General features: G+C 43.6%; 1 protein-coding gene across 1 annotated transcript in view; it reads left to right on the top strand.

Annotated features, from left to right (window-relative positions):
* LOC146181988 (neprilysin-1-like) overlaps positions 1 to 3,761 on the top strand; it is a 101,162-nt gene extending 97,401 nt beyond the window's left edge. The window contains exons 16-21 of the mRNA XM_084575586.1: positions 653 to 720; positions 1,104 to 1,234; positions 1,332 to 1,397; positions 2,534 to 2,629; positions 2,735 to 2,808; positions 3,544 to 3,761. Of these exons, the coding sequence (XP_084431712.1) occupies positions 653 to 720; positions 1,104 to 1,234; positions 1,332 to 1,397; positions 2,534 to 2,629; positions 2,735 to 2,808; positions 3,544 to 3,649 (541 nt within the window). The 3' untranslated portion in view covers positions 3,650 to 3,761. The remainder of the gene's footprint in view (positions 1 to 652; positions 721 to 1,103; positions 1,235 to 1,331; positions 1,398 to 2,533; positions 2,630 to 2,734; positions 2,809 to 3,543) is intronic.
* The last annotated feature ends 9,886 nt before the right edge of the window (positions 3,762 to 13,647 follow it).

The following is a 13,647-nucleotide window of genomic DNA, read 5'->3' as shown; positions in this document are numbered from 1 at the left end:
ATCATTCACCCTGGCCTTGAGAAGACTGCAGCGGTGGCGGCATTCCCGACGCCAACTGAAAACGCTCCGTGCACCGATTTTTAGGTATTTGCGCATACTGGGATGCGTGCGAAGCTTGTCGCTACGGATGTACAGATCAAATAGGAGATAGAAAAGGCTTGAATGTTCAGAAATCGATACACGTCAATGAGAATTACAAGGAAGAAAAAAAAAATATTTAACACCATTTCCTATTCCTGGTAATCTAAGTGCAGGTTTATAATGCATAATAAAGTGATGTGGTTGCGCTGTTCTAGTGTTACTCTATTATCTACTATACTGCTGGCTATTGGCGAGTCTGAAATTGCCAGAGGGTCTAATTACGAACGTGAGGCATGAACTTGTCATTACTCTTAAAATACCAGTTTAACTTTTCTATCACATATAGTCACAAGGCCTTCAGTTAAAAAAAAAAAAAAAAAGCTATCTTAGCTTGTCGAGTTCTCTTATTTGCTGCCATGTACATTTCAGCGTCGTTGATTGTAGGCTTCGGGGCCAATAAATGGTTCGCGAAAGACGTTCTGAGGAGACATCCGTCTTGGAGTTAGTGACAATGAAATGTGCGAAAAAGAGTTTCTACTTCAGGACAACTTTCTTCATCATCATGATGCAGGTACATCAACCTCGGAGCGATAGGATCTATAATTGGCCACGAAATAACTCACGGTTATGACGACCAAGGTAAGAGCGGATACTAGAAAGTTTGATGTCTTCGGTACGTTGAAATGCCCGGGTTCCCTATTGCAACCTCCGGCTGATGTACCCCGTGTTTTATGTGGCAACGGTCTCGGTTAGAGCTACTCACAACGTTATTTTATTTTTGTTGCATGCAAATATTACATACAGCCATCCCTAGCAGGTGTTTATTTTGTCAGAGAAGGTCATGCAATGTTTTTATTGCCCCAGTGTACGTACTGCTAATTAAAAAAAAAAAACTTTACTGCTCTATCTATTATTCTGACGCTAAATATTTTGTATTTGTTCTTTTCCGTAAAGAAAGCAGGGTGTTGACCAGTGACGTGGTTAATAAGTGCTTTGTTCTTATGGGCGCTAATCGCGTCAAGGTAGTCAGTACGACGGCCAAGGACGCCTCGTGAACTGGTGGACCAACCGAACCGAACAAGAGTTCAACGAAAAGAAAAAATGTTTCATCGAACAGTACGGAAACATCGTAGATCCCGTCACGAATTCGTCAGTGAGTGCCATGTAATATGGCGGCAAAAAAAATCATTTAGAGAATGCTCTCACGCTTGAATTCCTTCAACTTATTTTCCTTTTTTTTTTTTTTTCAGGTTCATGGCGAAAACACTGTGGGCGAAAATATAGCTGATAACGGAGGCGTTCGTGTTTCATTTGCGGTAGGATGTAATCTACAACAGTATTTGTTCTTGATTTTGCTTCGCGAACATTATGGGCCTGCTGTATTCTGTATGGATGCGAGAGTTGGACTGTGAAAAAGGCTGACCGCCGAAGAATTGACGCGTTTGAATTGTGGTGCTGGCGAAGACTCTTGAGAGTTCCTTGGACTGCCAGAAGATCAAATCAGTCAATATTGTTGACCATAAACCCTGACTGCTCATTGGAGGGTCAAATTGTAAAGTTAAAGCTCAGCTACTTTGGTCATCTGATGAGAAGAGAGGAGTCGCTGGAGAAAGATTTGATGTTGGGAAAGGTTGAGGGTCGCCGGAGAAGGGGTAGGCAGCGAACGCGATGGTCAGATGGCATCCTCGAGGCACTGCAGATGAAGTTATGTGATGTTAGGAAGATGGTGAAAGACCGGAAAGCGTGGCGTGACATGGTCAATAGGGTCACGAAGAGTCGGACACGACTGAACGACTGAACTGAACTGAACTGAACTGTATTCTAGGGGTCGAAAGAGATGACAAGGATGAAAATTGGTTTGGTTTGGTTTGGTTTGTGGGGTTTAACGTCCCAAAGCGACTCAGGCTATTAGAGACGCCGTAATGAAGGACTCCAGAAATTTCGACCACCCGGGGTTCTTTAACGTGCACTGACATCGCACAGCACACGGGCGCCTTGCTTTTCGCCGCCATCGAAAAGCGGCCGCCGAGGCCGGGATACGATCCCGCGTACTTGGGAACAGTAGTCGAGTGCCGTAACCACTGCGCCACCCCGGCGGGACAGAAGAGTTTATATAAGCGAGAGTTTGGCTGATTTCGGGACAACCTAGGTTGCCAGGCCAATAAGCAGTGGCACCGCCCCAATTGACTCCACCCCTACTGAGGTGCTCATTGAAGCTCGGCTATCGTACGGTTAATTTTACGTGGGTACTGGGGAGCTGCTCGAACACACGGAGGGAGGGGAATATAGGATCAAACTTGGCCATGATCTATTAACACCTCAACCAGGTAAAAATGCCTAAAGAAGCATTTGAAATTAATGCCTCATTAATCAACAAAATGAAATTAACTTCGCTGTTCGCTAGCTGAAAAGGAAAATGCTTAATACATTGTCTCCTCCTTTTGTGCTCCAGACGTACCGTCGGTTGTCGGAGTGTTCAGCCGCAGAAATTATGCCCGGCCTTGAAGACTTTTCACCTGAGCAGCTATATTTCATTTCATATGCACTAGTGAGTGGTCACTGCAAGGTTTCATTCACGACTTCCTTAGTATATCAGCCCAAACTAGTTGTTCTTGATACACTGCAACCGATCTCATCTCCGTAACAAATGCAGGTCTGGTGCACATCGGCTCGCGACGAAATTAAAAATGACCTGATGTCGGATGTCCACAGCCCCAACAAGTACAGGTCAGCGAAAAACAACTACCTTTCAACTGCGGTTACTCAGTCTCCTTTTTTCTTATGGCGGCTCAATAATGTACGTTTCACATACAACGATATTTCACCAAATGAAATGACCGGCCTGCTGTTTCGGCACTTAAGAAGATGCGGTTCGGGGAAAGATAACAATTATTCACGACGAATATAAAGAAGATTGGAGTTTACTACAAGTAACGCATTATGACAAAGATGTTACAAAATAAATGTAAATAAATTATGGGAATTAAAGGACGCATAAAAATTCGCTGTATCCGTGTGGTTAAAAGCAACAACTTAAAGCCTGTCCACCTATCTACGTTCAGTAACAATTTTCCCCAGCTCGAAAAAGATTGGTACCGCATGATTTAAATGCATACTATCGACATCAATACTGAAGGTGGTTCAAACGATATACCTTACTTAAAAAATGTGGGCTATTTGGAGCGAATGTGCTTCTTCGTAGACACGATCGACAAAAAAGCCAAGGTCAAATTAAGGGGGTTCTATACTTTATAACGCTGTTCGCAGAAAAGTCCATGGCATTAACGCCTTCGAGATAAGCTTAAAGGGGGAAGCGCGCAATCAGCAGAGAGATTTACGAACTTTAATTCTTCACAGCGGCTAGCCTGCATCTCCTTCGTGTTACCTTTAGTCGCAGCGGGCTAATTACTCCTTGCTTCGCACACCTTGCTCTTCCCTTAATTTTATTTTTGTTTATTTCAGGGTGAATGTTCCTCTCCGCAACATGGATGAATTTGCCTCTGCATTTGACTGCCGAAGAGGGACACCAATGCATTCGTCTGACGAAGAAAAATGCATTTTGTGGTAGCCGACGGAGCGTCACATTAAAAGAGAAAGGAACCGGGTGTGGAAAGTGCAGAAAAATTACTGTGAGCACGCGCCCGAGCTGTTAAAGCACAAGGATCTCGCAAGAAATTGAAACTGTTTATCGGACTGTAAGGTAAAATCACTTCAGTGTTCGTGACTAAGGAACTCACATGGTGTGGAGAGCACGGTACTTCTACGCTATCCGAGTTACTGAACTCGCAACTGAAATGCTAAGGCAGCCTGCGGCGTTTTTGAAGGCCGGCTCGTTGAGGCCCCTTAATGGGCTGCGAAAAAGAGCTCCAGCACAATCGTCATGTAGCACAAAGTGATTTAATGTACAGGTGCGGACATAAGTAAACGCAGCACACTTTTCCGTTCCATTTACAATCACGCCTTCTGTATTGGAGATAAAAGACATAATTTTTCCAAGTAATGGCGCACTGACGTCCACTACCAGTTTGCACACACCACGACTGCCAGTTTGCATTATACGACGCGTGAAAATTTTTAGAAGGAAATAGCGTGCTCCGGTTACCTTTGTCCGCCCCCTTACACAACAAGGAAAACGACGTGGGCTTATTCGCGAACGGCAAAAGATTAGAGGCGATAGCTCGCATTTTTTTTTTTTTTTGAGTTGGTAAAACGTCGAAGATTTTAAACTCGTGTACAGTCGTGAGAAAGACTGGTATACTAAACGCATCCAGTGGCGGAGCTTGGGAAAACTGCATTGACACGCCACTCACCAACAGCCATCTCAGATCGAGATTATCGTGGCAACGCTCCATTTTATCGACATAGATGTGCCGCCGTTGCTGACCCTGTTGGTGTCGCTAGGGGGCGTTTTGATTCTGTTTTTCCTAGGGTGAAAGGCCTTGAGGCACCCTAGTTTTTTCTAGAGTCACTCGAACATTTTCAGAGTACCACAAGGGTGCGCTATTTCTGGCCCCGCCGCGGTGGTGCAGTGGTTAGGGTACTAGGCTACTGAACACGAGGGTGCGGGATCGAATCCCGGCGGCCGCTTTTCGACTGAGGCGAAAAGCAAGGCGTCCGTGTGCTGTGCGGTGTCAGAGCACGCTAAAGAACCCCAGGTGGTCGAAATTTCCGGAGTCCTCCACTACGGCGCCTCTCATAGCCTGAGTCGCTTTGGGAAGTTAAATGCCATAACAAAACCAAACCAAGCCACTTCCCTTTCAGACAGCCGATTCCGGCTACCATCTTAACGGCGAGCGACCGCTTTCGTAGGCTTGGAACATATTTTCAGCTCGGAAAAACACGAAGATTCTGGTACGTTTATTCACAACAGTACCAACAGTGAATAGTTTGTCGCTATCTTCAATTAACTAGCAACCGATGAGAAAAGGTGTGTGTCGGCGAAAACTGCAGGTCTCCTGCACTCGCCGACACACACCTTTTTTCATCGGTTGCTGACTAGTTAAATAAATAGTTAATTATTCACAACAGTACCAACAGTGAATATCGGTTGTCGCTATCTTCAATTAACTAGTCAGCAACCGATGAGAAAAGGTGTGTGTCGGCGAAAACTGCAGGTCTCCTGCACTCGCCGACACGCACCTTTTTTCATCGGTTGCTGACTAGTTAATTAAATAGTTAATTATTCACAACAGTACCAACAGTGAATATCTGTTGTCGCTATCTTCAATTAACTAGTCAGCAACCGATGAGAAAAGGTGTGTGTCGGCGAAAACTGCAGGTCTCCCGCACTCACCGACACACACCTTTTTTCATCGGTTGCTGACTAGTTAATTAAATAGTTAATTATTCACAACAGTACCAACAGTGAATATGTTGTGGCTATCTTCAATTAACTAGTCAGCAACCGATGAGAAAACGTGTGTGTCGGCGAAAACTGCAGGACTCCTGCATTCGCAATTCCCCAGCCGTCTGGATCACCTCATGTTCTACGAGCATCGCAGTGGTTTCACAACTTTATAAAGTGACTGGGTGTGGAAGTTCGTGTCTGCGAAGATCGAAGGGACGTGTACCTTGTTAAATCGTGGAAAAAACCGTACGTCAGCGCCGCTGCTGCAGACACGGACAGGGTGCGGAACTTGATTACGCTCTGAAACGATGACCCGCTTTGTATAAGCGACACGAAGTGAATCATCAAGGTCGCCGAGACAGCGAAAACAAACCTACATCCTTTCGGGGACAAAATTCTTGAGACCGCATCTCTAGCGATTGTAGACTAGAGCACGACGTAAACAAATAGTGGCATTATTTGTTTACCACACAAGAAAGAACTTAAGTCCAACATTGTCATCGACAAGTATGGTCGGAGACTACTGACCGAAACAAAGTTGTGCGCTTAGGTTGTAGTTTGCGTGGTCCACAGATTTTTGACCACGATAGTATATTTAGTAATGTCTCCTAAAGAATAAGTACTATTACGTTGCTCTCCTGCGCCAAGAACGTCTCTTTAAGAGCACTTCTTCGCGCGAACCTAATTCTTTTCCAGTGTCGGCATTATAAGTCAAAGGAAAGTTACAATAACGTGATGTTCTTGCTCATTTTCATTATGAAAAAAATGAGGTTAGCTATTTTGTCTCTTTCAGTACGCAGGTGCGAATATATACCACACTCTTCTTTTGCTGGATGCTATCACTGATGTAGTTCCGTCGCCATCTCCCATACGCCGCCCATTTGCTAGAAACTCGACGAGACGATTATCTGACGTCACAAGTCAGTACGACATTGGCATAATACATTGCTTTCATGTACGGTTGACAGACAGTGGTCACGAAATAAACACAGCGCGAAGAAATAGGACACAGGAAGAAGACACAAGACGAGACTGTGCCCTCTTCCTGTGTCCTGTTTCTTCGCGCTGTGTTTATTTTGTGATAGTTATGAACCAACTAGCCCAGACCAAGATCCTAATTGAACACAGTGGTCACAAGCTACCGGTTGCAAAACACAACAGTTATATTTCGCCAGGTATACTAGTTGCCATAACATTGTATACTGCAATCTGTGAGTCTGCTGGCAGCCGCAACGGCAATTAACTTGAAATAGATAAGTGATAAATATGTGCAGATAAATATTAGTTGCCTTCACATTAACGATAAAAATCTAAAAAAGGTGCGGGCGCACATCAATCCGAGCACGAGCATGTGCCCGCACGCATGCAAGAGCAGATATGACTTTTTATGCGCAACAGACTATATGTATCCCATACCAGCCGACTAAATACTTCATTTAAGGTGAGGATACCTTCTGCAAAAATCCGCAAGCAAAATGGGCGCGGCGTAATGTATGTAAACACCTGTTAAAATGTAAACACCTATTCCAATCACGCGCACGTGAGTGTAATCCTGCGCAATTGTTTTGCGGCTAAGAAAACAAAATGTGAAACCATCGTATCTTGCACGTAAGCGTCTTATTTGATAGCAAGAATTTTTCCTCGCCGATTTCTCGCACCCGCCCTGACCGCCGATGCAGATCAATTTTTTTGTTTTTCCTTCTGGAATAGACAAAGCTCCTTTCCTGACTCAGTCCTGTTGCCACACCCGTAGGCACAGCTAGCATCAGGCATGCTACCTTTCTCTGTTGCGTGCCCAAAAATTTGCCTCCACTTTGAAGAACAACAGAAAAAAAAAAGACGAACTTCTTTCCAAGACACGTATTCCGCGTGCACGCTTGGATGGGATATGGCGATTCGAAGTCACGTGACGCACATCAGCCAGTAGGTGGAACGGCAGCGCGCGGAAAAGAAATGCGGTACTCTGAAATTTTTCAGTGACTAGTTTTTTTTTTTTTTCTGAACTTCGCCATCGACTGCGTCTTGTATACCACGTTTTCTCAAGACTGTACCTAAATTTTTGTACACGAGTTGCTTTCCTGCGGGCTAAGTCTATAAACCAACTGTCTACAATTATATAGTCCTTTCAGCGCATGTCCCTGACAAGGAGACTTAGTTCGGTCCTTCAGAACCCTTGAAAATGCCCCATTTGGCTGAGAATCTATTTTATAGGATGAAGTCCCTGCATAACAGTTATTAGGACGTTGTGCTTTATACGTTAGCTATCATCTTAACTACCTTCATTTCTCTGTTCATCAATCCCTGAGGGTTTTTCGAACTCTGTATAATCGGTTCTAAAAGGTGCAGTAGAGAACAAGACCTCAAATATCCAGGATTACGAGAATTCTGAATATTCTGAATCCTGGATAATATTTACATTTTTTATACATTTAGAACAAATACAGTGCAGCGTGTATAGTGGTGCCCCCTGTAATCAGACGCCCAAAAGCGGTGGGTTCAGTTCACTTCTTACATACGAGCCATCCTATTGAAAAAGAAAACGTTTTGTCATTAAGGCAAATGCAATCTGTAATGCATGCGTTACTATACGACCACTTTTCGGCAAAAGCTGTTAGCGCTCTTTTCAAGAGTTATTTGTTGCAAGCTGTCACCAGGTTCACGATATTCTATTAGCTCCTATAATAAATGATAAGATGTGCAGATTTTAATTCATCATTAACTTTTTTTCTTGGTATGAGTATGAAAAATAATCGTCGCTTTTTTATGCCTGCGGAATGCTATAGGTCATTTTATACGCTGATGGCTTGGACACTTGAAACCAACGAAATAAAAAGAGCAAGGCCTGCCAGTGCTATACTCGTGAGAAACTTCTTATAGGCAGAATAGTATACACACCGCATAAATCAGCTGGACGTAAGGCGAACTCTGTTCTTTTGCAAGAAACACATACGTGACGAGTATATGAATACCGGGTATCATCCTCAGCGGCACTTTTGAGACATGTAGAAGTCCGTATACATGCAGGTGCGCCTGCGACAGCAGACTGTCCGATAACCTCAGGCACCAGTGGTGGGTGCTACGCCATCATATGGCTCTGTGCAACGACGTGGTCTGCCTTTAACGATCTCGGCGATCGTTATAGTAGACCCCCTTTTGTAAAAGAGAAAGTTTACTTACCTGAGAATCGACATTCGCGACTCCATTCCAACCGTGCGCCACGCGAGTAAAAACGGTGCGTATCGATTTTGCTGTTTGTCCATTTTTTTAATTTTACATTCTCTTTACACCTCTCATGAAAGGCCAGGATAAAGTTCATTATGCGAGAATAAAGACAAGCTTGTTCCAAGCGGTAAGCCGTTCCTTTGGTGCTAGCATTTCTGTGATGTCGGGAAAAAAAACTGATTTATTTATAGGAAGGGAAAGGCGCGGTAACTCTCACTTGTTTTCTGTGGACACCGCAACCGCACCGTAAGGGAAGGGAGGAAGGTGGAAGTGAAAGTAGAAAGAGATAGAAGAGGAGCCGTAGTGGAGGGCTACGGAGTAATTTCGACCACCTGGGGATCTTTAACGTGCGCTGAGGATCCCCAGGTGGTGGAAATTACTCAGTAGTCCTCCACTACGGCTCCTCTAGACATGGTGCAAAACAGTTAAGTGGAGTGAGGGGCTTTTGTCGACAGCCAATGAGAACAACTTTAAGGTAAACCTGAGTGCAGTACGGCACTTGAGTTTTTGTACTACACATTTAGCACATTTGGTTTGGTTTGTGGGGTGTAACGTCCCAAAGCGACTCAGGCTATGAGAGACGCCGTAGTGGAGGGCTCCGGAAATTTAGACCACCTGGGCTTTTTTTTTAACCAGCACTGACATCACACTGCACCCGGGCGCCTTGCTTTTTGCCTCCATCGAAAAGCGGCCGCCGTGGCCGGGATTCGATCCTTCATCCTTGGGCACAGTATAGCCTAGCGCAATAGCACTGCAACACCGAGGCGGGACTGTATAGCACATTTACATACGCTTAGAAACCTCGGCTAACAAAAAAATTCGGCGGCTAAGCTCGCAACTACAAAAAAAATTACTTCAGGAGAAGTCTACACCGGTGCTGGGTGTCGTTAGCATTCAGCTTCACGCGCGGCGAGGTCTTGACGACGCTCACATTTTTACCTCCGGCTCGTATGTGCGAAAATTCATTGCATTTTGTTTTAGACCGCGTCTGCAGTGAGCCCGCCCGGTGACTGACTAATACGTGTTTAATAATGATCTTTCCTGTCACCTAAAAAGTGCGCAGATAAAATACGAAAACACTGAGAGAACAGGACGAACGTGTTGTATGTACGCCCTTTTTAGATGAATCGCTACCAACTGTAGCCTAATTTTCTGCTTTACTGGAATCTTTCCTGCATACACAACATTCATGTCTACATACAGACTACTCACAATAATTCGCCAAGAGGACCTCGAGAAATCTACCTTAAAAGCGTAAATTACTGGGCTTGTTGGTGATCAGTCTTAAAAATCCATCTTGTTTAGCGCAAAAGGACAGGACACACAGTAAGAAGACACGTACACCACAAGCGCTACTAGATCTCTGTAAAAAATGTGTGTGAAATTACAGGTATTTTTGAAGAACATTTCCGTACCAGTACAGAAAAAATCTGTTCTACTTCATTGACCAAAATACGTTCACGAAAAAGACAGTAATTTTCTGTTTTACAGCCGAAACCTTGAATCGAAGACAAACAATTTGATATATTTTTCCGTCTGTTCTATTTTCTACCGCAAATTGATTTTGTTTGAATAGTAGATTAATTCTGAATAGAAAGCTAAATGGTATGAAAACACCGAAGACGCTGTCCGATGATCGGCTGCGTAACAATTTCGATTCGAAAGAAGATAACTAGTGGTGACACATTGAGGTCAGTTGTTGGTTGGCTCCCTGCTACAGTGGTATCTGTTACGCATTTCTCCACTTGCCGGTTTTCGGTGGCTAGACGACGGCTGTTGCAAAGCCAGCCTTATGGCAAGCGCTGAGAGATATTCGTGAGATGTAGTTGGCCGGGTGTTCTCCTTACAATAGTCTTCATTGAAGAAATTGGTACTTAACGCAATTTTATCGTTGTTACAGGCAGAAAACGTGAAATGAAAGACGAGTAGAGAAAAAGATATATTTGCATCATTATTTTCACTGCCACAGAAAGACAAAACAGAAATAAAAAAAATCGGTGTATAACAGAACATTTTTGTCGATTTACAAAAATTTTCTATCAGTTGTGAACAGAAAAAACGAAAATCACAGAAAAATTAAAAAACAGAGAACATAGCAGAACAGAAAATTTCTGGCAGTACAGCTGCCAGAAAATTTCTGTATTTTTAAACAAAATTTTTGTACAGTGTAGGTATGTTCTTTGCACTTCATTGCTTTTTATATTCTTTTTCAGAATAAATTTTGATACTTTGAAAGGTACCAGCAGAAAGCTGGCGGTCCAAAATGTACACATTTTTGGCCAGCGTTCTTCTTTTAGGAGTTACCCAAGCAGCAAGTTTGCTTGACTGCATCGACAGGACTTCCCAAGGTAGTCGATTTTCTCAGGACAAACATAAGTTGCTAAACAGCTAGCCGTGTACTTCGTTTACAACATGACTAAAGGAACTAAGCTCCGTTGAGATTTTCATGCAAACTTCAGTAATTTGGAGGCAATCTGAATGAACGCCAGGCGCGCTAGAAATTATCGAAATCGCACCTAATGTAAACGTCTCCGCAAAGGGCCACTGAGAACAAACTGACATTGTTTGATGGATAGGTGACCACTTCTTCACGACTATGGAAGTTCGTTCACCGCAAAAATAATGATTTCCTTTAAGTTGGAGAAAGCACTGTGCAAAGAGATGAGCTGAGCTTTTCTGCTGTCAAGGTCAGAAAACGATGAAATTTAGAGTCTAAATATTAGCGTTCCCTGTGCTTCTGCAGAAAATGCAAGATTAAGCCAAGAAAATATACGAAGTTCGACCTGGTCACCAAAGTAAAGTCACAACTCTGCATTTTAAATATTCCTTCAAGTTGACCGCCTAATTTCACACACACACACACACACACACACACACACACACACACACACACACACACACACACACACACACACACACACACACACACACACACACACACACACACACACACACACACACACACACACACACACACACACACACACACACACACACACACACACACACACACACACACACACACACACACACACACACACACACACACACACACACACGCGCACACACACACACACACACACACACACACACACACACACACACACACGCACGCACGCACGCACGCACGCACGCACGCACACACACACACACACACACACACACACACACAAAGAAAACCTCTTTATACCAAACAATTTTCAGCACAATGAAGGAAGCCGCAGTTGCGCACATTTACTAACATTAAAAATCGAATTCAACTACTCTATCCGCTACAATCCCCCCCCCCCCCCCCCTTGTTGTTTTCCGAAAGGCACTCCTTTTATCCGTGACTTTTCTTTTACGGTGATGTCTAGCGAATATTACTGCCGCTTCTTCTCACCCCCCCCCCCCCCCCCCTATTGTCTTTCTATTTCATTTTCTGGGAAAACTTCTGCAGGCCCCATGGTTGGCACACGAGAATACTCATGTCACCAAAGATGGCCGGCGTTCCACTGCAATGCACGACCTAGACGTGTTCGACGTTCCGAAAAATGCGCGAAAAATCCACGTTCTTTTGGCGCAAACCTTCACTGCGGAAGCTGGAAGAAACAGTATAGTTAATAAAATTATCGATCACACACATGACAACAAACCAGAGGGAAACATACTCACAACCATAATCCCGAATATAGGAACATTGACATAACATAATTAGCACTCATGGCGTTTAACTAGGCTCGCGTCTGAATTGACCATTATAAAAAATTCTATTGCCTTTATTTCATAAATCAAACTGCAAACTGAACGAACCGAAAAAGTAGTTTTCCAAAACTCAAAACTCTGTGATTCTGTGAAGAATCATCCTAATACTCGGCAATGAACGTGACATTAACATCACCATAAGTATTAGCCATTCGGCGTTTCCACATGCAGAGTGAACCCTATAGCATAACACACCATCACCATCCCCAAATGCAGATGATCCGGAGTAGGAATGGAATACCTTACATACGAAGCACAAATGTCCTTTGAATGTAGCGCTTGCATTTTTTATTTCCCACAACTTTAATACATGTAACCGAGCATGGGAGTTTTCGCATTGGGATGCCTTTTCACCAAGCTGCGAATGGCCTTAAAACACACAGTGCTAAAATGGTGATTTTATTAACAAAACAACCTCTATGCGCATTACTCTCAAGTTTGGCAGGCACTTTGCAATTGCAAATATTTTGTTATTTTCTTCGTTTTCTGTGCGTTAGTTTTTATCAAGCATAGTAGCTAGCAGCTGAAAATTATAACTTCTTGAAACCAAAGATCGCAGTCCGCACTTTTATTTGTTTGTTGCTGGTAGGTAAAAGCAGTATTAAGAAAGCTACTGTTTGCCATTGTCATAACGTTTTGCTAAGCGCTGCCGAAGTATACAAAGAATCATATAAGCTCGTAGTGTTTCGACAGCGACAGAAGGTCACATAGAGTTTTGCTCTAACTCTTTCATCTTCTCAGGAAGCAAGTTTAGAGGCACAGTGAAGTTATTGACGACCGTTCTCAGCTAACAATCCCAGCAAATCCCTGAAAGCCCTTTTTATTTCAGAAGAGTCAATCAGCGCCTGCTTTCACTGAATTTAGATAGCACCATGTGTTTCAAGAAAAACAATTAGCTGGGGTTTACCTTTAGATAAACCCGGCAGGTTGCGTAAGCAAAGCCGACATAGCTTCTTCTTCTTCTTTTTCTTCTTCTTCTTTCTGCGATGCGGCGTGGCTACTGACCAGGTTTACATCTGCGGTCGCTGTAAACGTCAAACGTGGCTACAGGCCGGATTTACTCGAAGGGCTGAAACCTGGCGTAGTATTGCTTGCTTACGCACTAAAAAAAAAAAAAAAAAAAAAAAAAAAAAAAAAAAAAAAAAAAATTGCGGTAAAGGGTCTATCACGCGATTTTCCTCTCCTGATATTCTACGGTTCGTCCCCACGTTAGTCTCTCTCTCGGAATTTAGCCCCTTAACGTTTGGCAGGGT

This window comes from Amblyomma maculatum, chromosome 8, assembly GCF_055883805.1.
Source record: "Amblyomma maculatum isolate TAMU_Amacu chromosome 8, ASM5588380v1, whole genome shotgun sequence".
In the NCBI taxonomy this organism is placed as follows: domain Eukaryota; kingdom Metazoa; phylum Arthropoda; class Arachnida; order Ixodida; family Ixodidae; genus Amblyomma; species Amblyomma maculatum.
The sequence above is the reverse complement of the archived record's forward strand: the minus strand, read 5'-3'. Positions and strand labels throughout refer to the sequence as shown.